Source organism: Hypanus sabinus, chromosome 22 (genome assembly GCF_030144855.1).
Source record: "Hypanus sabinus isolate sHypSab1 chromosome 22, sHypSab1.hap1, whole genome shotgun sequence".
Taxonomy (NCBI): domain Eukaryota; kingdom Metazoa; phylum Chordata; class Chondrichthyes; order Myliobatiformes; family Dasyatidae; genus Hypanus; species Hypanus sabinus.
The window spans coordinates 13,405,907-13,430,807 of NC_082727.1; the positions used below are offsets into that span (position 1 = coordinate 13,405,907).

The 24,901-nt window shown below is 39.8% G+C and overlaps 1 protein-coding gene across 8 annotated transcripts in view; it reads right to left on the reverse strand.

The window, feature by feature from the left end:
* The window catches only part of LOC132379342 (metal transporter CNNM4-like), a 115,912-nt gene that overhangs the window by 49,859 nt on the left and 41,152 nt on the right, over positions 1 to 24,901 (reverse strand). For 6 of the 8 annotated variants that reach the window (XR_009507393.1, XR_009507392.1, XM_059947069.1 and 3 more), the window contains exons 2-5: positions 19,700 to 19,843; positions 15,699 to 15,836; positions 9,686 to 9,852; positions 6,316 to 6,415 (exon numbers count right to left, since the gene is read on the reverse strand). Coding sequence is in view for 6 of the 8 variants with exons in the window: in XM_059947069.1 (XP_059803052.1) it covers positions 6,316 to 6,415; positions 9,686 to 9,852; positions 15,699 to 15,836; positions 19,700 to 19,843 (549 nt within the window). In the remaining 2 variants the exon portion in view is untranslated. The remainder of the gene's footprint in view (positions 1 to 6,315; positions 6,416 to 9,685; positions 9,853 to 15,698; positions 15,837 to 19,699; positions 19,844 to 24,901) is intronic. The other 2 variants (XM_059947071.1, XM_059947073.1) reach the window with 2 other exon arrangements.

A 24,901-nucleotide genomic window follows, 5' to 3' on the forward strand; every position in this document is an offset into this window, starting at 1 on the left:
AATCTTAAGTTATGAATTTTGCCTTTTAGTTTACTTCGATATGTATGCCCCAATATTTATTTCATTTACAATGAGATTAAAAAGTTAATCAAAACTTGTGCATTTTAAAATCTGGTTTACCTCATACTGGAAATTCTTTAAAGTAATGTAATCTACTTGATAACACCAGGTTGCCAGGAGTCACAAATTGACTCTCGATCATATTAGATTATTAGTCATGCCATCGGAAAAGTTAACACTAGCACCTGGTAAGGTTATTTGTGTTCAATAATAATTCACCTATAGCCTTGATATATGAACTCATGAAATAAACCTGTGGATAATAATTGTTAAACATAATACCACAATTCACAATTTTAATCTGTTCTTTTCTCTCTCGCTCAATGAATGCAGTCCTTACAAGGAAGAAGACAATGCCTCAATGATCTTTGCTTGTAAGAAACAATATTGGACTTAAGTTAATAATTGCAGCAATCACTACCCATAGAACAGTTCAGCACAGGAACAAATTCTTCAGTCTGCAAAGTGTGTGCTCGGTATAAGTCTACCCACATGTCATCCATATCCCTCTATTCCCCGTGCGTTCATGCGCCTGTCTCAGATGCCACTATCGTGCCTGCTTCCATCACCAAACCTGGCAGTGGCTTCCAGGTACCTACCACTTTGGTAATAAAAAATAACTTGAATACCTCCTTTAAACTCCCCGCCTCACCTTAAAGTTATGCCTCTTAGCATTTGACATTCTTACCATGGGAAAACGGCTCTCAACTATTTACCCTAGCTATGGCCTTCATACATTTACATACTTTATCAGGAAGTCACTTCCAGAGCTCTAAAGAAAACTCAAGTTTGTCCAAGCTCTCCTTAAATCTAGTACTCTCTAATCCAGGCAGCGTCCTGGTGAAATTACCAAAATTATCAAATACTTACATAAAAAGTGGTTACAGGCAAAAATTAATTACATTGATTTAAAGGAGACAAAGAAATCATAAAGTAAGAGCAGCATTTCGTCTCTCACACAGGTTGCATCAATAAAGGGTGAAAATATTGAGAGCTCAATGGGAATATGAAGCTGAATAGTCATGTTTGTAACAGAAAGGAGACACAAGCCTCTACAGATGCTGGAATCTGGAGCAAAATAGTAGACTGCTAGACAAACTCTGCCCTTACACAGAAAGGGCCACCATTGCCAGAATTATTTTGAGTCACTTGGTGTGTAGAATTACTTTATTTCATGGATTTGTATGAGGTACCAACTAAATGAAAATTTCATTTTGTTCAGATCTGTGGAGACTAAGAGGAGAAAGAATGTGATTTTTAAAAATTTTGTTGAGGATCTGTTTTCCGTAAGGTGACCGTGTGAGAGAACGGGTGAGTGTGTGGACAGGAGGAAAGGGGCTTGTTTTGCTTCTGTTGGTCACTGTGGGCCTGCTATGCAGGCGCTGGAATGTGTAACCACACTGGCAGGCTACACCAAAAGATTCTTGGGTATATAGGTTATTAGCTCAAATGATGCATTTCACTGCTTGTTTCGATGCGTGTGATAAATAAAGCTGAATCTGAAGGCAGTTTTCCGACTCTCCTGTACAACACCTCGCTTCTAACAAATTCATTTTCATAAGTGGTACAGTCTAGAAATTCCAAATGATCTTGAATGTAGAGTAATTATAACGTGAATGACATCAGCTAACAATTCTTAACTGCTGAGTTTCCATCTGAGGGACACAGGGACTACCACTCCCTCCCCTGTTGGGGTGTAGAGGTGTATAGCACAGAAACCAGCCCTTCGACGCACCACAGCTATGCCAACCCTTTTTGCTCACCTGCAATAATGCCACTTGCTGATATTAGGACCGTATCCTTCTATGCCTTGCTGCATTGCTTATTTAAATGCCTGTCTAAATGTCTCTTAAATCTAGTGAATGTATCTGACTCTGTGTCCTGCACTGGCAGCGTGTTCTAGATATCAACCTCTCAGTGTAAAATAAAGATTCCCCTTCACATCCTCTATAAAACTCCTTCCTTACCTTAATCATACTCCCTCTTGTTTTTGATACTCATATCATGAGGAAAGGTTCAGGAATAATTATTACCCTTCAATAAATTATTACCACTATGTACTGATTCTATGACCTACCAAATCACTTTTGCGTACTCTTTACATCTCATATTCTCAGTATTATTTTTACTTTCAGCAAATTTGCTGATGATACTGGGTGGCAGTGTGACATGTGATGAGGATGTTAGGAGAATTCAGGGTGACTTGGATAGGCTGGGTGAGTGGGCAGATACTTGGCAGATGACGTTTAATGTGAATAAGTGTGAGGTTATCCACTTTGGGAGTAAGAACAGGAAGGCAGATTATTATCTGAACAGTGTAGAGTTAGGTAAGGGAGAAATACAAAGAGATCTAGGAGTCCTTGTTCATCAGTCACTGAAGGTGAATGAGCAAGTGCAGCAGACAGTGAAGAAGGCTAATGGAATGTTGGCCTTTATTACAAAGGGAATTGAGTACAAGAGCAAGGAAATCCTCTTGCATTTGTACAGAGCCCTGGTGAGACCACACCTGGAGTATTGTGTACAGTTTTGGTCTCCAGGGTTAAGGAAGGACATCCTGGCTGTAGAAGAAGTGCAGCGTAGATTCACGAGGATAATTCCTGGGATGTCTGGACTGTCTTACGCAGAGAGGTTAGAGAGACTGGGCTTATACACACTGGAATTAAGGAGATTGAGAGGGGATCTGATTGCAACATATAAGATTATTAAGGGATTGGACAAGATAGAGGCAGGAAATATGTTCCAGATGCTGGGAGAGTCCAGTACGAGAGGGCATGGTTTGAGAATAAGGGGTAGGTCATTTAGGACAGAGTTAAGGAAAAACTTCTTCTGCCAGAGAGTTGTGGGGGTCTGGAATGCACTGCCTTGGAAGGTAGTGGAGGCCAATTCTCTGGATGCTTTGAAGAAGGAGCTAGATAGGTATCTTATGGATAGGGGAATCAAGGGATATGGGGACAAGGCAGGAACCGGGTATTGATAGTAGTTGATCAGCCATGATCTCAAAATGGCGGTGCAGGCTCGAAGGGCCGAATGGTCTACTTCTGCACCTATTGTCTATTGTCTTCTTTTGCACAGTGGTTGTTAGTCAATCTTTGGTATTTATGTATAGTTTTTCATGAATTCTACTGTATAAATTCTTCATAAGTTCTTACATAAATTCATCCCCCCTATAAATGCCGGCAAGAAAATGAATCTAAAGGTAGTACATAGGAAAAGATACAGTTGAAGTCAGAAGTTTACATACACCTTAGTCAAATACATTTAAACTCAGTTTTTCACAATTCCTGAATTCCTAGAAAACATTCCTTGTCTTAGGTCAGTTAGGATCACAACTTTATTTTAAGAATATGAAATGTCAGAATAATAGTAGAGAGGATGATTTATTTCAGCTTTTATTTCTTTCATCACATTCCCAGTGGGTTAGAAGTTTACATATACTTTGTTAGCATTTGGTAGCTTTGCCTTTAAATTGTTTAACTTGGGTCAAACATTTTGGGTAGCCTTCCACAAGCTTCTCACAGTAAGTTGCTGGAATTTTGTTCCATTCCTCCAGACAGAACTGGTGTAATTGAGTCAGGTTTGTAGGCCTCCTTGCTCGCACACACTTTTTCAGTTCTGCCCAAAAATTTTCTGTCAGATTGAGGTCAGGGCTTTGTGATGGCCACTCCAATACCTTGATTATGTTGTCCTTAAGCAATTTTGCCACAACTTTGGAGGTGTGCTTGGGGTCATTGTCCTTTTGGAAGACCCATTTGTGACTGAGCTTTAACTTCCTGGCTGATGTCTTCAGACGTTGCTTCAATATATTCATATAATTTTCCTTCCTCATAATGCCATCTATTTTGAGAAGTGCACCAGTCCCTCCTGCAGCAAAGCACCCCCACAACATGATGCTGCCACCCCCATGCTTCATGGTTGGGATGATGTTCTTTGGCTTGCAAGCCTCACCCTTTTTCCTCCAAACAGAACGATGATCATTATGGCTAAACAGTTCAATTTTTATTTCATCAGACCAGAGGACACTTCTCCAAGAAGTAAGATCTTTGTCCCCATGTGCACTTGCAAACTGTAGTCTGGCATTTTTATGGTGGTTTTGGAGCAGTGGCTTCTTCCTTGTTGAGCAGCCTTTCGGATTATGTCAATATAGGTCTCATTTTACTGTGGATATAGATACTTGTCTACCTGTTTCCTCCAGCATCTTCACAAAGTCCTTTGCTGTTGTTCTGGGATTATCCACTTGCACTTTTTGCACCGAAGTACATTCACCTCTAGGAGGCAGGATGCGTCTCCTTCATGAGCGGTATGACGGCTGCGTGGTCCCATGGTGTTTATATTTGTGTACTATTGTTTGTACAGATGAATGTGGTACCTTTAGGTGTTTGGAAATTGCTCCCAAGGATGGACCAGACTTGTGGAGGTCCACAATTTTTTTTTTTTTACTGAGGTCTTGACTGATTTCTTTTGATTTTGTTTGTAAACTTCTGACCCAATGGAATTGTGATATAGTCAATTAAAAGTGAAATAATCCGTCTGTAAACAATTGTTGGGAAAATTACTCGTGTCATGCACAAAGTAGATGTCCTCAATGTCTTGCCAAAACTATAGTTTGCTAATATGAAATCTGTGGAGTGGTTAAACAATGAGTTTTAATTACTGCAACCTAAGTGTATGTAAATTTCTGACTTCAACTGTACATACTTAGATAACAAATTTACTTTGAATTTTTCACAATCCACCACTCATAATATTATATACAGTATTTCTAACAAGTCAACTCTCAGCCTCCTTCATTCCAGGAAGAAACAAATCCACCTAAACAATGTCTTCCTATAACTAAAGTCAACTTTCTGTCTGGTCTCTTCAACACAATCACATCATTCCTTTAGTAGGATGATCAGAACTACATACCCTAAAACCCCAATGCTGTTTAACTGGTGTTTTGGTAAATTGCAAAATAGCATCCTAACTTTACTATATGCCCCTAATCATGTATCGTACAAAGGCAAGCATACACTAATCCAAAACTTTGACTCCATTTCTAGCACCATAGAACATAGAATAATACAGCATAGGAGTAGGTCCTTCAGCCCATAATGCTATGTCAAACCAACTAAATTAGTAATCAAGTGGCCAACTAAGCTGATTTCTTCTGACTACACACTGTCCATATCCTTCCACTTGCCTCACATTCATGTGCCTATCCAAACGTCTCTTAAAAATCCGAATGTATCTGTCTCTACCACCACCCGAGTCAGCACATTCTAAGCACTCACCACTCTGTAAACAATGTACCCCCGGCACCTTAAGTGATTTCTCTCTGGTATTAGATATTTCATCCCTGGGAAAAAGATACCATCTGAATACTCTATCTATGCCTGTCATAATCTCACAAACCTCTATCAGGTATTCCCCTCAGCCTCTGCAGCTCCACAGAAAACAACCCAAATATTGTATTCTAAATATGACATAAAGCACTAAAATTCAATCTTTCCTGTCTTTTAATAATATTAAATTGATTTTCCATTTGACTGAAACTTTCTTTAAACATTTAGTCAAGGGATTTCTGTAATTTCGAATGAAAATTGCCAAAATATTACATAGATTATTTGTTTAAAATGGTTTTCCTTTTCTAATTAATTTGACAATGGATAGAGTACGGTACATTTTAGATAGGACAAATGGCTAAATAATACATGGGTGTTTATCACAGACAAAATTTATGATATGCAAATGATACCAACAGAATGCATATTTTATAAAGGCATGAAAAGGTGACATTTGCTTCCAATATCTACAGTTCTGAGTTTCAGGAAAAGCAATATTAATTAACATCTCATTTTTCAGCACAGAACAAAAGACCCAATACAGCATAGCAAAAGATGATTTAGTATAATGCAAAAGCAATTCAAAGTAATCCAAGGTCTCCATCAACTCAAATGATGGCTAAATGTTAACAGTGTAAACAGCTGATGGAAGCTTCAGGCACCTTCAAACACTGTTCACGTTAGTAATAGCCCCATTATCACCACCACTATCCAGAGACAAGAAATATTATTCCGAAGGTAGAAACAAAACTCAGTTTCAAAATATAGGGCTTAAAATAACAAATGTGCCCTTTCTCAATCAGGAGACCAAGAAAGCAACACTAAATGAAGTACGTTAATTGTGGAGGCTTATTTAAGACTGGTTACACTGTCAATTCAATCTTTAACGTAAGCGCTTTAAAATATTATATCTCTATTAAGGAGAATGTTTTACCTGGGGGAAATGCTGTTGTAAGTGTAGGGACTCCATAATATGTGAAAGCTCCATTTTCAAATTTTAAGGCTTCTTTGCTTATTTCAACTTCCACCTTTCCCTACATTGAACAATCATTGCAAAAAGTCACGCATATATGTAAAACACTAAATGCAGTAAGCAGTAGACAGTGTGTCAATTCTGACTAGTTCTAACCAACTTATGCAGCATTTATATTCTATCCATTCTTCCAATCTTAAACCCTCAAAGACAGATTTCACTCTGCTGCTTTTACAGAAAAGTTCTTAGCCTCCAGTGACCAGGAGATTTGTGAATCTGTACCTGCTTATCAACTTTTGTCAATCATTTTAAAAACTCCCACGTTCCTTTTGTTCATAATACAGACATTTGGAGCCTGTGTCTTTAGTGACTAAATATGTTATTCTATATGCAGTAAGTCTTCCTAATTAAGAGCTTTGTGAAGTGCCTGATGCATGGAATCAAGTGGCTGGTAAATGAGGCAGAGTTCAATTGAAGGGCAGTTTGCTTGACAAAATATCACTACTTTTATTCTCTTATGTTCTTACCTGAAAGCAAAATAGAAAGTTCCTCAATGTAAAGAATTTTATTTTAAGTATAATAGTTGGGAGCTCATGATGCACTTGCTGGTGAGGTCATACTTGGGAGTACTGTTGGTTGTGGTTGCCCTGCCTGAGGAAGGATGCTATTAAACTGAAAAAATGCAGAGAAGGTTTACAAGGCTGTTGCTATGACCAGAGGAACTGCACTACAAGGAGAGGTTGGACAGGCTAATACTTTATTCCTTGCAGCAGAAAAGAACTGAGGGGCAATGTTATAGAGGTGTATAAAATCATGATGGTCATACCTTGAATACAGTTTGCCTTCTCTCCAAGGATGGCAATAAAAGATGGCATAGGTATAAGTTGAGGGGAAAAGGTTTAAGAACTTGAGAGACAATTTTTTTTAAAACACAAAGGGTGATATCTATGTGGAATGAGTTGCCGGAGGAAGTGCATTTACAATAACAACTTTAAAAAGATAGTTGGACAGGTACAGGGACTGGAGAAGTTTTGAAGGATATGGGCTAAATGCTGTCAAATCTTAGATGGGGCATTTTGGAAGGGCTACTTCTATGTTATGCAACTATGGACAGTCAGCATGGCTTTGTGAAGGGTAGATCATGCCTAACAAGCCTGATAGAGTTCTTTGAGGAGGTGACCAGGCATATAGATGAGGGTAGTGCAGTGGATGTGATCTACATGGATTTTAGTAAGGCATTTGACAAGGTTCCACACGGTAGGTTTATTCAGAAAGTCAGAAGGCATGGGATCCAGGGAAGTTTGGCCAGATGGATTCAGAATTGGCTTGCCTGCAGAAGGCAGAGGGTCATGGTGGAGGGAGTACATTCAGATTGGAGGGTTGTGACTAGTGGTGTCCCACAAGGATCTGTTCTGGGACCTCTACTTTTTGTGATTTTTATTAACGACCTGGATGTGGGGGTAGAAGGGTGGGTTGGCAAGTTTGCAGACGACACAAAGGTTGGTGGTGTTGTAGATAGTGTAGAGGATTGTCAAAGATTGCAGAGAGACATTGATAGGATGCCGAAGTGGTCTGAGAAGTGGCAGATGGAGTTCAACCCGGAGAAGTGTGAGGTGGTACACTTTGGAAGGACAAACTCCAAGGCAGAGTACAAAGTAAATGGCAGGATACTTGGTAGTGTGGAGGAGCAGAGGGATCTGGGGGTAAATGTCCACAGATCCCTGAAAGTTGCCTCACAGGTAGATAGGGTAGTTAAGAAAGCTTATGGGGTGTTAGCTTTCATAAGTCGAGGGATAGAGTTTAAGAGACGCGATGTAATGATGCAGCTCTATAAAACTCTAGTTAGGCCACACTTGGAGTACTGTGTCCAGTTCTGGTCGTCTTACTATAGGAAGGATGTGGAAGCATTGGAAAGGGTACAGAGGAGATTTACCAGGATGCTGCCTGGTTTAGAGAGTATGGATTATGATCAGAGATTAAGGGAGCTAGGGCTTTACTCTTTGGAGAGAAGGAGGATGAGAGGAGACATGATAGAGGTGTACAAGATATTAAGAGGAATAGACAGAGTGGACAGCCAGCGACTCTTCCCCAGGGCACCACTGCTCAGTACAAGAGGTCATGGCTTTAAGGTAAGGGGAAGGAAGTTCAAGGGGGATATTAGAGGAAGGTTTTTCACTCAGAGAGTGGTTGGTGCGTGGAATGCACTGCCTGAGTCAGTGGTGGAGGCAGATACACTAGTGAAGTTTAAGAGACTACTATACAGGTATATGGAGGAATTTAAGGTGGGTGGTTATATGGGAGGCAGGGTTTGAGGGTCGGCATGACCTTGTGGGCCGAAGGGCCTGTAACGTGCTGTACTATTCTATGTTCTATGAACAGTGACTTATCGACAGCACTTGGAGCTATGAACTTGCTTTGTCTACCAGATTTTTTTTCTGTGAATCTGTGTAAATGCAATCTATAAATAAGGAAGTGGATAACATCGACACTTAACCATGAATGATCCGAGCATAATCATTCCACTCTGCGAATAAAATAAGCCAAGGGCTTTCCCAATGATCAGTTTACTAAAAGTAACATTCATCGTGGTAACAATTCACATATATCCCGGTTTGTGCTGAATCAACTGTCCAAATTCAAGCAATAAATCATTATGGTTCAGTAACCAGCTTGTTGAACTAAGCAGATTGTATACAGTGGATGGCTCTGCAACATTCACCGCTTAGCATGAACACAACAGAAGATTATCTGACATGCTATAAAAATCAAACAAACTTGGATCAGATCAGTTCTGACACCCTACGGCTATCAACAACCATGAACCCATACACTAATGCGAAAAGAATGTGGGGGAGAATATATTTAAACATCTCTATTTATTACTAGGAAGCTGGAAAGGCACTGCATCTCAAATTGCAGTTAGGGCTAAACTCTAGTGTGTTTATAAATCAAAAGATGATCACAGCATAGAAACAGGTCCTTTTGCCCAACTGATCCATGTAATGCTGGAATGGCACTATATATTATAATGCACTTAGGGCTACGTTTTCCAAAACAGACTGATATCCTGGAAATTTTGGCCAGTTTTCTTCAAAACCCAATGACATGCTTGACTGACAATAGACAGTTAACTTCTCTAGAAAATTATCATTGTCTGTTGAAAGACATAATCTTTAATAGTTCACACCCTGCTCAACAGAAAACGCTAGGCAGATCTTCTTTTTGATAGAAGTTTCCATTTCTAGCTAGCTTTCTAGGATTCATTGCTATGCATTTGTGTTCCACAGAACTCAGAACTATGTTGAGGTGAGGGATTCAGGTAAGAACGTACCTGCAGGATAAGTATAAAGTAGTCAACAGGTTTATTCCGCTGATAGAGATACTGGTCAGATGATTTGTTTTTCTTGTCATACTTTAATTCGCGGATGACATTGGGATGTTTGAGGAGTTTTAGCAGAACCTTTTCTGATACATGTGAACTTTTGAAAGGTTCCACCTCTATCCAAATGAGAAGAAAACAGTTAGAAATTTAACGCGTGCCTTCGATATTATGATATGATCATGCCACCTGCTTCTAAGAAAAAAAAATCTGGTTAATTTCATATAACTCTTCTAAGTACTTCTTTTTCAGCATACTGTATAATTTTAATATGAATCATCACAAATTATCTGTCACGTCATACCTATAGTGCATAGGACTAGGCCATTGGCCCCAAGTCTACACCAACTAGTAAACACCCATATACATGTATCTCAACTCCCAGCACTTGGCCTGAGGCCTTCTACGCCAAGAGGACTTGTTAAATGCTACCAGTGACTCTGCTTCCACTCTCTCTGGCAGTATTTTCCAGGTACTCTTCAGGTGAAGAAGGTTCCCTTCAGATCGTCCCTCAAAATTATCCCTTATCCTAAATCTAACTCCTCTATTTAATAAAACTCTGATGAGAAGAAAGGTTTTCTGCAATTGACTCATCTATGTTCCTCAAATTTATATTTATCAAAATCATAGCCTCTCTTAACTTCCTCTGCTTCTGGGAAAACAAGAGGTACTCTATCCAGTCTCTCTTCAAACGGAAACACTCCATCCCAGGCAACATTCTGGTGAGTCTCCTCTGCACCATGTCTAACATTCTTCCCATAGAGGGGTGACCACAAACAGAATGCAAAACTCTAGCAAAGGTCTGACCAATGTTTTGTATGGCTGCAGCATAATCTCCCTGCTCTTGTACTTAATACCCTGGCCAAAAGACCAGCATCTCATATGCTTTCTTAATGACATGATCTATCTCCACTCCCATTTGAAATTTTGAATTTCTTTAGAGTGAAAAACACCTCATTCCATTTTATTTCTGTTTACTAATTTGCTTATTCAAATTCTGTGGACAAATTATCAGGGGGAGCCTGCATTTTCTTTCTTGAATATAAATAGAACCATTAATGAGTTAAATCACAGTAAATGAGATCAAAAACCTGCAGATGCTGGAAATCCGAAATTTAAAAAAATGAAAATGCTGCAAATACTCGGTAGGTTGTTTTCTCAATGAAGTGAAAAGCGTTTTTTTTTCCAGAGCTGGGTTAAAATAGAAAACAAGCATGGGAGAAGACGAGGGAGAAGTGTGCTTCATTTGGGACCTATTTACATTTGCTCCAGAAAACAAATATAATTAGCAAGGCATCACCATTCTCTCTGAGCTGGCACCAACTCTACTTATGTACTCAGCCTCAACTTGGTCTCATTCCCTATGTTCTCTTTAACTCTCCCCCTTTTCTTCAACTTCATAGTGATTGCTTGCTAACTTTTCCTCCCAACAAAAGCTCACTGTTCTGACAGAAGGGATTCATTTAATGAGGTGTTATTAGTTGGATGAGTTTGGTACATTTTGGGCTGAAGGACCCATTCCTGTCCTATACTGTTCAAATTCTATGACTCATTTGTCTTTCCAAGGGCACTGCCATTTGTGCTTTTTCCAGGTTTCTGACTTGCAACACTGATTCAAGAGGCAGATTTTTTAACTACAGCATTGCTTCAAAACTATAATGATTTGATTCAAGCAGACCAAACAACTGAAAAGCAACCAGGAAAGAAAAGCAGCGACAATACATAATGGAAGAAACAGAACCAGAGTAATTGGTAATAGGTTTATTGTCAAATGTACAAGTGATGATAAGGTCTGTACAATTCTTGTTCTAATTATTCACTTTCAAGGACTCTACAATTAATGTTCTCAGTATTGTTTGTTTATTTAATTTTATTTGAACAATTTGATTTCTTTTGCACATTGGATGTGTGCCAATCTTATGGAAAGTTTTTTCATAAATTCCTTTGTATTTTGTTATTTTCCTGTAAACACCTGCAAGAAAATGAGCTAGCATATGGTGACATTTATGTACTTTGATAAAAATTTACTTTGACTTTGAAAATATACTGTTGAAAAGTTGTTTTGCATGCCGTCCAGATAGACTCCATCCATACTCAAATATAAGCGGTGCAGACTCGAGGGGCCGAATGGTCTACTTCTGCACCTATTGTCTATTGTCTATAATGAGGTGGTACAGATGGAAAAGCAATAACAGAGAGTGGAATGTAGTGTTGTTACAGAGAAGGTGCAGTGTGGGTAGATGATAAGGTACAAGGGTCACGATGAAGGAAACTGAAAGATCAAGAGTTCACCTTCAGCCTACAAGAGGTCCTTTCAAGAGTCTTATAACAGTGGGGTAGAAGCTCTCGAGCCTGGTGGTACATGTTCTCAAGTTGTGTATCTTCTTCCCAAAAGAAGGCAGAAAATAAATAATGGCTGGGGTGAGCAGGGTCTTTGATTATGCATGCTTTCAAGTTCATTTAATTGTCATTCAATCATATACGAAGAACATTGATACAGGCACATGAAACAGTGTTACTCTGGGGCCAAGGTGCAAATTGCCAAACTAACAGTACACACTGCACAAGCCACATACAGCACATATCAGATGGCAAGCACATATAAGACAGCAGTAAAATATAGTTGCACAGAAACAAAAACATAGTTCAAGACCATGAGCCCATGAATGTTGCAGAAATCTGCAGCTGACCATAACATACAGGTTGTCTTCTCCCAAGCAAACACTTGTCAAGGGAGGGGGAACGCCGACTCCAATTTAGATGCTGTGACAAAATCTCCTCTGGTGGAGCATGCCAACTCTGACGCCTCTCTCCTGGACAGCTGTAAACAGGTGATACTGTGGCTTGAGGCCTAGTCCGCACTATGACTGAGGCAATGTAGCTTTCCCGCTGACCACCATTCCACATTAACAATGTCCAGCATGGTGTTATGATCACAAGAAAAGTGACTAAACTGGTCACTCACTGTTAGACTGCACACCTACTTCACACACCGACTTCTCTGACTCCTCTCTGATGCAGGCAGAAGCACGATCTGAACCAAGTCCATCTGCTTTAGTTTCTCCACTAACAAGTAACTCACTGATAGGGTACACCTGAAGTACTTTTAAGTTCTTAATGTCCAGCAGTGTCTTGCAATCATAAAAAAAATGTTTAAAAAGGACAATAACACCATTGGTTGACTCTGTAGAAGGCCTCTGTTATCGATTGCACTGCCATCTTACCGGAAGTCACCAGAAGGTACAGCTGCCATCTTACCCTGAGGCAAAAGAAAATGTGCACAGAGTCTATGGAGGGGAGGGAGAGAGAGAGAGAGTGTGTGTGTGTACAGCCTTCTGAGGATGTAGAGGTGCTGCTGTGTTTTCTTGCCTGTTCTGGTTTGACTAAGATATGCTATTGCTGAACTTGATGCTCTCAACCATCTCCACTTTAGCACCATTGAACAGTTCAGATAAGGTCTGACGACCATGGATGTGGATTTAGTTGGCATTGTTACATGTTTTAAGAAATGTTTTTAAGTATTTTGTATCCACTGAATAATATAAAACACATGAAACAAAATGCGTAGCCCAAATGGCCCCATAATCCTGCTCTGCTTTTTATGAGAATATGGATTATCTGTTCTTTGGCTTTGTCCTGTCCAATATCATACAGTCTAAAATATGTGTCTTGGCCTGGAATACATTTAAAGATCTCTCAAAAAGATTACAGTCGGCCCTCCTTATCCATGAGTTCCGCATGCCTGAATTCAACCAACCGCGAATCAAGAAAACCCATAAGTGCTCTTCCAGCAACTGTTGTTCGAGCATTGTTCACCTTGCGTCTCATTCGTTCGCTACTTTGTTCCTGTAAAAAAATGGCTCCTAAAAAGCAAATGGGGGTCAAAGCAATTCCTCAAAGGCTAAGGGTGAGTGTAAAGTGATATCTTTCGCTGAGAAAGCAGAAATATTAGATCTTTTGAAAAGTAGCATGCTGCATTCCAAAGTGGGCCGTAAGGTCGGTAAGAACGAATCGAGCATTTGCACAATAAAGCAGAAAGAAGCTGAACCGTGGAAGAGTGAGAGAAAAGAGCTTAAGGCTAGTGAGGGACGGCTGACTGGCTGCGTAAAGCACTACAGCCTCAAGAACGTAAAGATCACGGGAGAATCAGCATTGGCTAATGCTGAGGCCACAGCAGCGTTCCCAGAGGAGCTGCAATTCTGAAGTCTCAACATCCAACGCTTAAAGATCCTCAGCCCTCAACCTCCACAGCTCCTGACTTTAGTTTATTGAGCCTCCTCCAAAGCGTCCTTATTCCCTAAACAAGACAGTAACAAATACCGTATAGGTATTACAAGTTTTACTCGTTGTTTGATATTGTTTGCCTCGCGTCTCCTTCATTTGCTGCTTGTGTTGTGAGTGAGAGGAACGTGTACAGTTTTTTTCTTGTCAATATTCCCTAAACATTACAGTATAACAACTATTTACATAGCATTTACATTGTATTAAGTATTATAAGTAATATAGAGATGATTTAAAGTATATGGGAGGATGTGCGTAGATTATATGCAAATACTGTGCCATTTTATACAAGGGACTTGAGCATCTGCGTCTTTTGGTATCCACAGGAAGTTCCAGAACCAATCCCTCGCGGATAAGGAGGGCTGACTGTATTCCAAAAGATTCACAACACTCTGAGAAGGAATTCTTTATCATCTCAACCTTATTTAAAAACTGAGCCCTAATTCTACTCCTCCATTCAAAAATTCTGTCACAATTCTGTCAAGTCATCAAATTCTAATGCTTCAAAATGCTTCTCTCCTTCTTCTACTCAGAGCAGACTGATGTTGATCAACTTTTTCTTAAAAGATACTACTCTCAGCTCAAGAATCTACCAAGTGAATGTTCAATGTGCTGGACCCAATGACATTATATTTCCTTAAACAAGGCAACCAAACATGTATTGTACATTTCATTGCAACATGGAGACACAATAAAATTTTGCACCCCAAACCTTTTAATATTGCAGAACATTCATTTTGTCTTCTGCATACAAACTTAGTACTCCTTGCAAAATGACACCCAATTCTCTGCAAACATCAGCATTTCCAATAATATAAATTTTTTCTCATTTTTTCTATTCCTCCTGTAATTTCTCATTACATGCTTACTTATTTTATTCATTCATTTCAAGCATCGATATTCCTTAGCAGACACCCAATGGAACTTGCTAACTTGAAAGTAACCAATTAACACCAACACAGTCTAGCAAGCAATTTTCTATCTATTGTCAAGACTTATTCCTAATCGATGAGCCCTCATATTGCATAATAACCTCAAGTGCAGCAAATGTTGTTTGAAAATTACAGAAAACTGAAGGTGACAATATGAACACAAGTGGCATGAAAATCTCAAATGTAATGTTTCTACATAACTACATCTCACTTCTAATGTGAAGAACTTTTCTATTGATCTGAAGAATTTGAATGAACTAAGAAAGCAGATAACTGAAAACAAGTAACACTTTGAATTGGATGCTAAAGCAGAATTCTCTCTAATCCAACCAGCTGTTTAGAAATTCTTCTTCAGAAGTTGTTAATTAGCTGTGAATTTCACATAATTTCTAAGTGCAGAATTTATTTGGACCCAATTTAAACTTTAACCTAAGCATGGACAGCATACCATCTCGAAGCTAGGAAAATCTCCTAACATAAATACTTAAGTCAGGTGCCAGAGAAAGAGTTTACATTTCTGATGAACGACTTTGTAAATTCTGCTTCCATGACTATTGATACTACCCGACTTGCTGCATATTATCAGCAATTTCTTTTCTATTTCAGACATCCAGCATTTGATATTTGTTTCTGGATACATTTATAATAATTCATTCTGCATACTGTTCAAATCTAATTGATGAAGAAACCGCTAAGGAAATTTTAAACATCTGCAGCAGCAGAAATCTTTATTGTCAGAAAATCATCTGTACCTGTTGCTAAAAATCGGTGAGTTGCAAATAAAAGCTGAGGGGAAATCTTAGTCCTTGGATCCACCTCGGAGTCTTTGAACAGGGAAAAGTCATGCCGCTTTTGCTCTCTGTACGCTATTTTCTTTGTCCTATTGTCAGCTGAAATTGGAAAGTAAAGAATTTTCATTAACGTGCAGAAGGAACTTACCATTTCAATCAAATTTAAGCTCTTGCATTCTTTATTCATTTCTTGCTTTTGAAAAGGCTTGATACTATAATTCCTCAATTAACTACATGTATTCCTAATGTTTCATGAAGAAGAGAACGTTCTTGAGTATGGAATTAGGCTGCCTTGTGTGGAATTATCTAGATTTAACACCGGCATAAATTCCCCAGTCATAACAATGACATTCAAGTTAAGGTTCAGTCACATTTAGACTAATTACTATGAACACTACTAGTGACACTTAAAAACTAGTCACAGAATTTACTTCGGTGTTAGAAATCTACTGGTGTGCTTGATGTCAGCTAGTTTTCAGTTCCAATGAACTGAAAGACTCCTTAGCTATCATTAGTCATCAGCATGCTTACATTATCATTTCTAATTCAATTTTCCTCTGCACTATTTCCAAATTATTGTAACACTTTTCTAACTCACTGACCTTTTTTTCAAGTTGTTAAACCATAACACTGTTCCATTCAGTATTAAGCTCTCTCTCTTTTTAAGACATCAAACAATTTGGATTCTATTTCAGATGGGATGATATTTACCCCATTTACCCACAGTTGTTAGAATGAAATGTCACATGAAACTACTTAATTTGCAGAGTAGCATTGTTCTTTGATTTGATAAGAGGAAAATTTGTGTGGAATTAAAAATAGTTTCCGACTGCTGCATGCTATGTAGCTTAAGGAGGTTGCACATTGTCAATATCACATATAGAAAGGAAAACATCAAGCAAAGGAGCACAGACAACATGATGTCCTCTGATGACAGACCATGAAACTAGGCAACATTTCCAAACCAAAACAGTGTCCAACCAAAATAGCACGCGAGTAGTGAGAAGAAGTCAAAAGCACCATCAGAAAACAAGAATGCATGGATGCTGCATATTCAAGTGCTTGTCAAGGTCACGGGATGAAGTTTAAATATCTTAAGACCACCAGCAGACAGTAGAGGAGAATGTTGGCCAATTGATCATTCCAGAAATTTTGACAGGGAAAGTTTACTGGCAAGCAGAGTTTCAAATGCACTTGAAAGGAAGTTGACAGTAGGCACTCTTTTAGTTCAATATTTCCTTTGAAATATTTTGCATTATAATAAATTTTAGTAATGAAGTATATTAGTAAAGGAAGATCATATTTATTGACAGCAAATACCTAAATAAATTTTTATTGCTTACATAACAACCACAACTGTGAAGCTGAAAGTTAAATAATGGATTTATCTGTACATTCCATCACAAAATACAATTTCATATGCATTCTGTAAAAATATTTATGTGGCCTACAAAGTGATCTATGCTGGCTACACTAAATCCATGGTCACAGTTGGCCGAGGGATATTTTAAGGAAATGTTGCTCATGGCACCACTGCAAACAGTAATCGGCTTCCTTTTCACAGCTGCGTTGGATCTAATAAGAATTCAGAAGCTCCTATATGATCCACATACCTCCAATGTGAGAAGACATTGTCTCCTCCAAATCTTTTCCTTCTACAGTCAGCAGACTTGATAAAAGGTAGCTCTGAAGATGATGAGCTGGACCGCAGCGTAGCAGTGGAACCTGAAGAAAATATGGTTGTGGAAGAGGATGATGATGAAGATTCTGAATCAATATACTCAAAAACATCCATTAGAGAAGTGTCACGTGTTCAGCACTACATGGCCCAAATACATCCAAGTAGGGCCAGGATATAAGCAGCAGCTAAGAAGGCAAGGCAGTAGAGAGCTAAGAGTTTCTGGAATCCTGAAAAATGATAGCCAGAGTCACTTGCATATTCAGAAGAACACATGGGAATTCTGAAGTTGAAATTCAAAGATAAGCCTGGATCAATTAAGCAGTGGAGTGCATGGATTCTCATCAGACTTGCTGCTGTCATTTAGGGCGTGGAATCTGCATTGCTGTTTAACATGCTGTTTGCAACTTCAAACATCTCTATATGTTGCTCCAGAAAAGTTTGGCCTCCTTTATTCCTGCTACACATTGGGAAGTCTTCAAATTCAAAAAATGAAGGTAAAAAAAATCAAAATTCCAACAAGACCATCAGATCTGAAGAATGATTCAAATGCTGATTGCCATCAGTAAAATACATCCCTTGGAAGTCTGAGCAGTAACTAACTTAATTGTACTCAGACGTTTAAAGATGTTCTGGAGCATTCTTAAACTTCCTACTCTGTTCTCTTTCTCCATCTAAGTAAATGGGAAAAGATTTACACTCTAGGTTTACACCTAGCTCTTAAGTATTTTTATGCATTGTGCACAAGGCTCAATGCGGTTTTATGAGAGCATATATACTTAGCAAACTAGTGTTGAAATAACCCAAAGTTGATAAACAAATGTATTTACCCTACTAACGATTGAGTGCTAAAGGTGTCAGTTCAACTAAGCATGATGACTGTACCACCTAATGTACTATAATCTGGCTGTTAAAAATACTTGTGTTGTAGATATATTTGATAGGTCAAAAACATTCCACTCCCTGTACTTCATTAATTCCTGTAACTCTGCTTAACTCTCAATATTTGGTGAAATAAAAGAGGTGCACTACAAAAACTCATGCCAAGGAAGCATCTATGCTCTGTCAACAATGGTGCAACTGTGGGCAGGTTCAATTTACTGTAAACACAAGAGATTCTGCAGATGCTGGAAATTCAGAGTATCACACACAGAATACTGGAGGAACTCAGTAGGTTAGGCAGCATCTATGGAGGAACTTGGCAGGTCAGGCAGCATCTACAAAGGAACTGGGCAGGTCAGGCAGCATCTACAGAAGAACTGGGCAGGTCAGGCAGCATCTATGGAGGAACTGGGCAGGTCAGGCAGCATCTACGGAGGAACTCAGCAGGTCAGGCAGCATCTACGGAGGAACTCGGCAGGTCAGGCAGCATCTACGGAAGAACTCGGCAGGTCAGGCAGCATCTATGGAGGAACTGGGCAGGTCAGGCAGCATCTACGGAGGAACTCGGCATGTCAGGCACCATCTACGTTAGAACTCGGCAGGTCAGGCAGCATCTATGGAGGAACTGAGCAGGTCAGGCAGCATCTATGGAGGAACTGGGCAGGTCAGGCAGCATCTATGGAGGAACTCGGCAGGTCAGGCAGCATCTACGGAAAAACTCAGTGAGTCAGGCAGCATCTATGGAGGAACCAGGCAGGTCAGGCAGCATCTATAAAGTAACTCAGTCAGTCATGCAACATCTATGGAGGAACTAGGCAGGTCAGATAGCATCGACAGAGGAACTCGGCAGGGAAGGTAGCATCTACAGAAGAATTTGGCAGGTCAGGTAGCATCTACGGAGGAACTCGACGAGTCAGGCAGCATGTATGGAGGAACTCGGCAGGTCAGGCATCATCCATTGAGGAACTCAGCAGGTCCAGTCCTATTGAAAGGTCTTGGCCCGAAAAGTTGATTCTTTATTCCTCTCCATAGATGCTGCCCAACCTACTGAGTTCCTCCAGCATTTTGTGTGTGTTATTTCACTTGAACGTACAGTTCAATTCACAATACAACTGCCTAATGGGGTAGACTTTATAAATGTCATTTAAACTTGTATAAGAATGTAAGAGGTCATGTTGCTGCAATGTTGGGAGCATTATCTTAAAGATGGGTTATTGAGTAGAATGATGAAAAGCATTAGTAAACGTCTCTAACTGTTAAATTCATAAAAGGATAGCTGAGAAGAAACTTGCATGCTGGCAGTGCCTTAGAAGAAAAATGCTGCTGTTTCATTAATCATATTAGTACTGTTAACTAAGTTGCTTGCTTTTTCCAGAAGATATTAACAAGAAGCAGTACATACTGTACAAGTCTGTTTCATCCAGGATCTCCGATTTTATTAGTTCTTCAATGACATCTTCCAGTGTGATGATACCCAGCACTTCATAGAAAGGATCACCATCTCCCTCATTGTTGACTTTCTGTACAATTGCCAGATGAGATTTACCTGAGGATAAACAAACACAAAAATGGCTACATCATAACATAGCGTGATAATCGATAACCAACAGATAGGAAAAAGATAGCAGTCACACAGTTGTAAAAAAAAATCTATCTGTGGGATTTATGGTATCTGCTACTAATTCATCAGTCATCTTTATTTCTGCTCCATCTGAATACTGTATCCTGAAAAGAGAATGTGAGCAGCCAGAAATAGTGGTAGAAATAGAATAGTACCAGAGTACCAGAAATAGTGGTAGAAATAGTACCAGAAATAGTGGTAGAAATAGAATAGTACCAGAGTACCAGAAATAGTGGTAGAAATAGTGGATCTACCAACGGCATAGGTAGAAAAAAGGAGGTCCTGAAAACAAAATACAGGGAGTTAGGAAGGAAGCTGAGAAGCAGGACCTCAAGGATCGTAATCTCAGGATTGCTGCCTGTGCCACGCAAAAGTGAGAATAGGAATAGAATGATGTGGTGGATAAATTAGTGGCTGAAAAATTGGAGCGAGGGCAGGGATTCAGATTTCTGGATCATTGGGACCTCTTCTGCGGCAGTTATGACCTGTACAAAAGAGACAGGTTGTACTTGAATTCGAGGAACGACCAATATCCAGGTGTGCTAGAGCTGCTGGGAGTGGTTTAAACTAATATTGCAGGGTGCTGGGAACTAGAGCTGAGGATGAGCCAGCAGGTTTACATGTAGATGATGTATTATGTAATATGAATGTAAGGAAGAACAAGACAATGATTGGGTACAACTGCATACAGAGCAAAGAGTTGAGATGAACCACATAAGCAAAATTCATAAGGGCGAAAAACCCAGGACTGAAGGTGCTATATTAAAAACGTGCATAGCGTTTGGAATAAGGTGGACAAACTCGTGGCAAAATTAATTGGTTGTTATGACGTTGTGGGCATCATTGAGTCGTGGCTGAAAGAAGGTCAAGGTTGGGAGTTTAACATTGAAGGATATACTTTGTTTCGAAAGGACAAACAGGAAGGCATAAGCAGTAGTATGGCTCTACTGGTAAGAGGTAGAACTACATCCTTAGAAAGAGGACAAAGGGCCAGAGAATGTCGAATCTTTGTGGGTGGAGTTTAGAAACTGCAAGGGTGAAAAAACCATTATGGGAATCATATATAGGCCTCCAAATAATAGCCAAGACGTGGGATTGAAATTGCAAAGGGAGTTGGAAAGGGCATGTAATATGGGTAACGTCACAATTCTGATGGGGGACTTTAATATGCAAGGGGATTGGGAAAATCAGGTTGGCATCAGATTGCGAGAGGGAATTTGTTGAGACCCTATGAGACGGCTTTTTAGAGCAGCTTGTGGTCGAGCCTACTGGAGGAAAGCCCACCTTAGACTGGGTGTTGTGTAATAACCCAGATTTTATTAAATCAGCTTAACGTAAAGAAACCCTTAGGAGGCAGTGATCATAATATGATTGAATTCAAACTGCAATTTTAGAGAGAGAAGCACAAGTCACATGTATCAGTATTGCAATGGAATAAAGGGAATTACAGAGGCATGAGAGAGAAGCTTGCCCAGGTGGACTGGAGGAGATGATGGCAGAACAGAGGTGGCTGAAGTTTCTGGGAATAGTTCACAAGGTGCAGGATAGATATGCCCCACAGAAGTTGTTCTCAAATGGCAGGGTTAGGCAACCGTGGCTGACTAGGTAAGTTAAAGACCGCATAAAAGCCAAGGAAAGGGCATATAAGGTAACAAAAGAGAATGTGAAGTTGGATGATTGGAAACCTAAAATTCAACAAAAGACAGCTGAAAAGCCATACGGGAAAAGATTAAATATGAGGGCAAGAAAGGGAGGTGAGAGTTGATATTGGATCACTGGAAAATGATGCTGGTGAGGTAGTAATGGGGGACGAAGAAACAGCAGATGAATTTAGTACATACTTTGCTTCATTCTTTACTGCTGAAGACACTAGTTGTATGCCAGACACTCTTGAGTGTCAGAGAGCAGGAGTGAGTGTCGTTGCTATTACAAAGGACAAAGTGCTCGGCAAACTGAAAGGTCTTAAGGTGGATAAGTCTCCTGAACCAGATGGACTACATCCCAGAGTCCTGAACGAGGTTGCTGAAGAGATAACGGATGCATTGGTCATGATCTTTTAAGAATCACTTGATTCTGGTGTGGTCCTGGAGGACTGGAAAATTGTAAATGTCACCTCACTCTTTAAGAAAGGAGGAAATTATAGGCCAATTAGCCTAACGTTAGTGGTTGGGAAAGTGTTGGAGTCTGTTATCAAGGACAGATGAGGTTTTGGAGTACTTGGAGACTAAGTCATAATCAACATGGTTTCTATACAGGGAAATCTTGCCTGCCAAACTTGTTAGAATTCTTTGAGGAAGTAACAAGCAGGGTGGACAAACGAGAGGCAATGGATGTCATTTACTTATACCTTCAGAAAGCATACGTGAGGCTGCTTAACAAGATAAAATCCTATGGTATTACAGGAAATATACTGGCATGAATAGAGAAATAGCTGACAGGCAGGAGGCAGTGAGTGGGAATAAAGGGGGCCTTTTGTAGTTGGCTGCTGGTGACTAGTGGTGTTCTTCAGGGATCAGTATTGGGACCGCGGCTTTTTACATTGTTTGTTAATGATTTAGCTCGTGGTATTGATGGCTTTCTAGCAAAGTTTGCGGCTGATACGAAGATAGGTGGCAGGGTAGGTAGTGCTGAGGGTGCAATGCGATTGCAGCAGAATGTAGACATATTGGAAGAATGGGCAAAAAAGTGGCAGATGGAATGCAGTGTTGGGAAATGTATGATAATGCATTTTGGTAAAAGGAACAATAGTGCAGACTATTATCTAAATAGGGAGAAAATTCAAACATCAGAGGTGCAAACGGACTTGGGAGTCCTTATGCAAGACTGCCAGAAGGTTAATTCACAGGGTTGAGTCTGTGGTAAAGAAGGCAATGTTGGCATTTATTTCAAGGGGAATAGAATACAAAAACGAGGAGATAATGTTGAAGCTTTATAAGACACTAATCAGGCTGCACCTGGAGTATTGTCAACAGTTTTAGGCCCCTTATCTCAGAAAGTGTGTGTTGTCATTGGAGGGAGTCCAGAGGAGGTTCATGAAGATGATTCCAGGAATGAAGAGGTTAAAACATGAGGAGCGTTTGGCAGCTTTGGGCTTGTACTCACTGGAGTTTAGAAGAATGTGTGGAAGTCTCATTGAGACCTACTGAATGTTAAAAGGACTAGATAAAGAGGATGTGGAAAGGATGTTTCCTCAGGTAGGGATATCCAGAACTAGAAGGCACAGTCTCAGAACTGTGGGGCGACCTTTTAGAATAGAAACAAGAAGGAATATTTTCAGCCAAACAGCAGTGAATCTGTGGAATGCTCTGCGGTGGAGGCCAAGTCTGTGGGTATATTTTAAGCGGAAGCTGATAGATTCTCGATTGGTTGGGGCATCAAGAGATTTGATGAGAGGGCGGGTATATGGGATTGAATGGCCTAATTCTGCTCCTTATGTCTTATGGTCTTATATTCATTATCTTTATTCTATCGCTCCCTCCTAACTTGTGTGTTGATTTTTAGCTGGCTGTTCCCAACTGTTTTTAATGTCTTGGATACCTACCGTTAACCAAGGGGTCTGTGGATCCAGGTTGGGTATCCCTGCTTTATAGGAAGGATGTAGAAGGATTAGAGGGTGCAGAGAAGATTTACAAGGATGATGCCTGGACTAGAAAGCATGTCTGGTGAGGATAGGCTGAGTGAACTATGGCTTTTTCTCTTTGGAGTGAAGTAGTTCTTTCCTTCCTCAGGAACCTATAGAAATTCAACATGACATCAAAAACTTTGACAAACTTCTAGTGGTGGGAGCATGGAACGCCATGCCAGGTGTGGTGGTAGAGGCAAATGCATTAGGGGCATCTAAGAAACTGTTAGATAGGCACATAAAATGTAGAAAAATAGGGGGGGTGCAATACAGGAGGGAAGGGTTAGATTGATCTTTGAGTAAATTAAATGGTTGGCACAACATCATGGGCTGAAGGGTTGTGCTATGTTGTAATGTTCAACGTTTTACTACTTCATTGGACTTAACAGCTTTCAATAACCAAAAGCACTTCAACTGTGTATTAGAATATTTACAACCCCTTTCCTTTCCACATTTCTCCTGAAGGCACTGAACTGCAATCTGTGGTGTATTAAAGCTGGAACTGTCAGTATTGTCATCAGGCATTGTAAAAATTTCAGCACCTTCACATGCAGTTAAACATGGAAATCTGTAAGTTGCTCTCAATGTTACTTTGCTCTTCTACCGTTTGCACTGTTGGGATCTTCATAAACAGTGTAGTGGAGAGTATATTGACTGGCTGCATCACAGCCTGGTATAGAAACACCAAAGCCCTTGAATGGAAAATCTGACAAAAATAACAGATACAGCCCAGTCCATCACGAGCAAAGCCCTCCCCATCAGTGAGCATATCTACATGGAGCATTATTGCAGGAAAGCAGCATCCATCATCAGGGATTCCCACCGCGCAAAACATGCTCTCTTCTTGTTGCTGCCATCAGGAAGGTTGTACAGGAGCCTCAGGACTCACACCACCAGGTTCAGGAACAGTTATACCCTTCAACCACCAAGCTCTTGAACCAAAGGAGATAACTTTACCCAATTTCATCTGCCCCATCACTGAATTGTTTCCAGAACTGATGGATTCACTTTCAGGGACTCTTCATCTCATGCTTTTGAAATTTATTGCTTATTCATTTATTATTATTATTTCTTTTTTGTATTTGCACAGCTTGTTACTTTTTGAACAATGGTTGATCACAATGTTGCCCTTAAGGTGTGTACCCAAATATTATCTTTTGCTACTAGCACACAAAGGAATTTAAACTTGTTACCCTCTACATAGTTGGTGTGTTAAGCATATTTCACGATCGTAGATAATCACATTTCCTTCTCCGGTTTCTGATGCTGACTATGTTGACAACATGGAGTGTTGTCTGCAGATTTTAGAATTGGCTTATTTATACAGTTTTTATTGAAGGAATTATTCATTGTGCACTGGG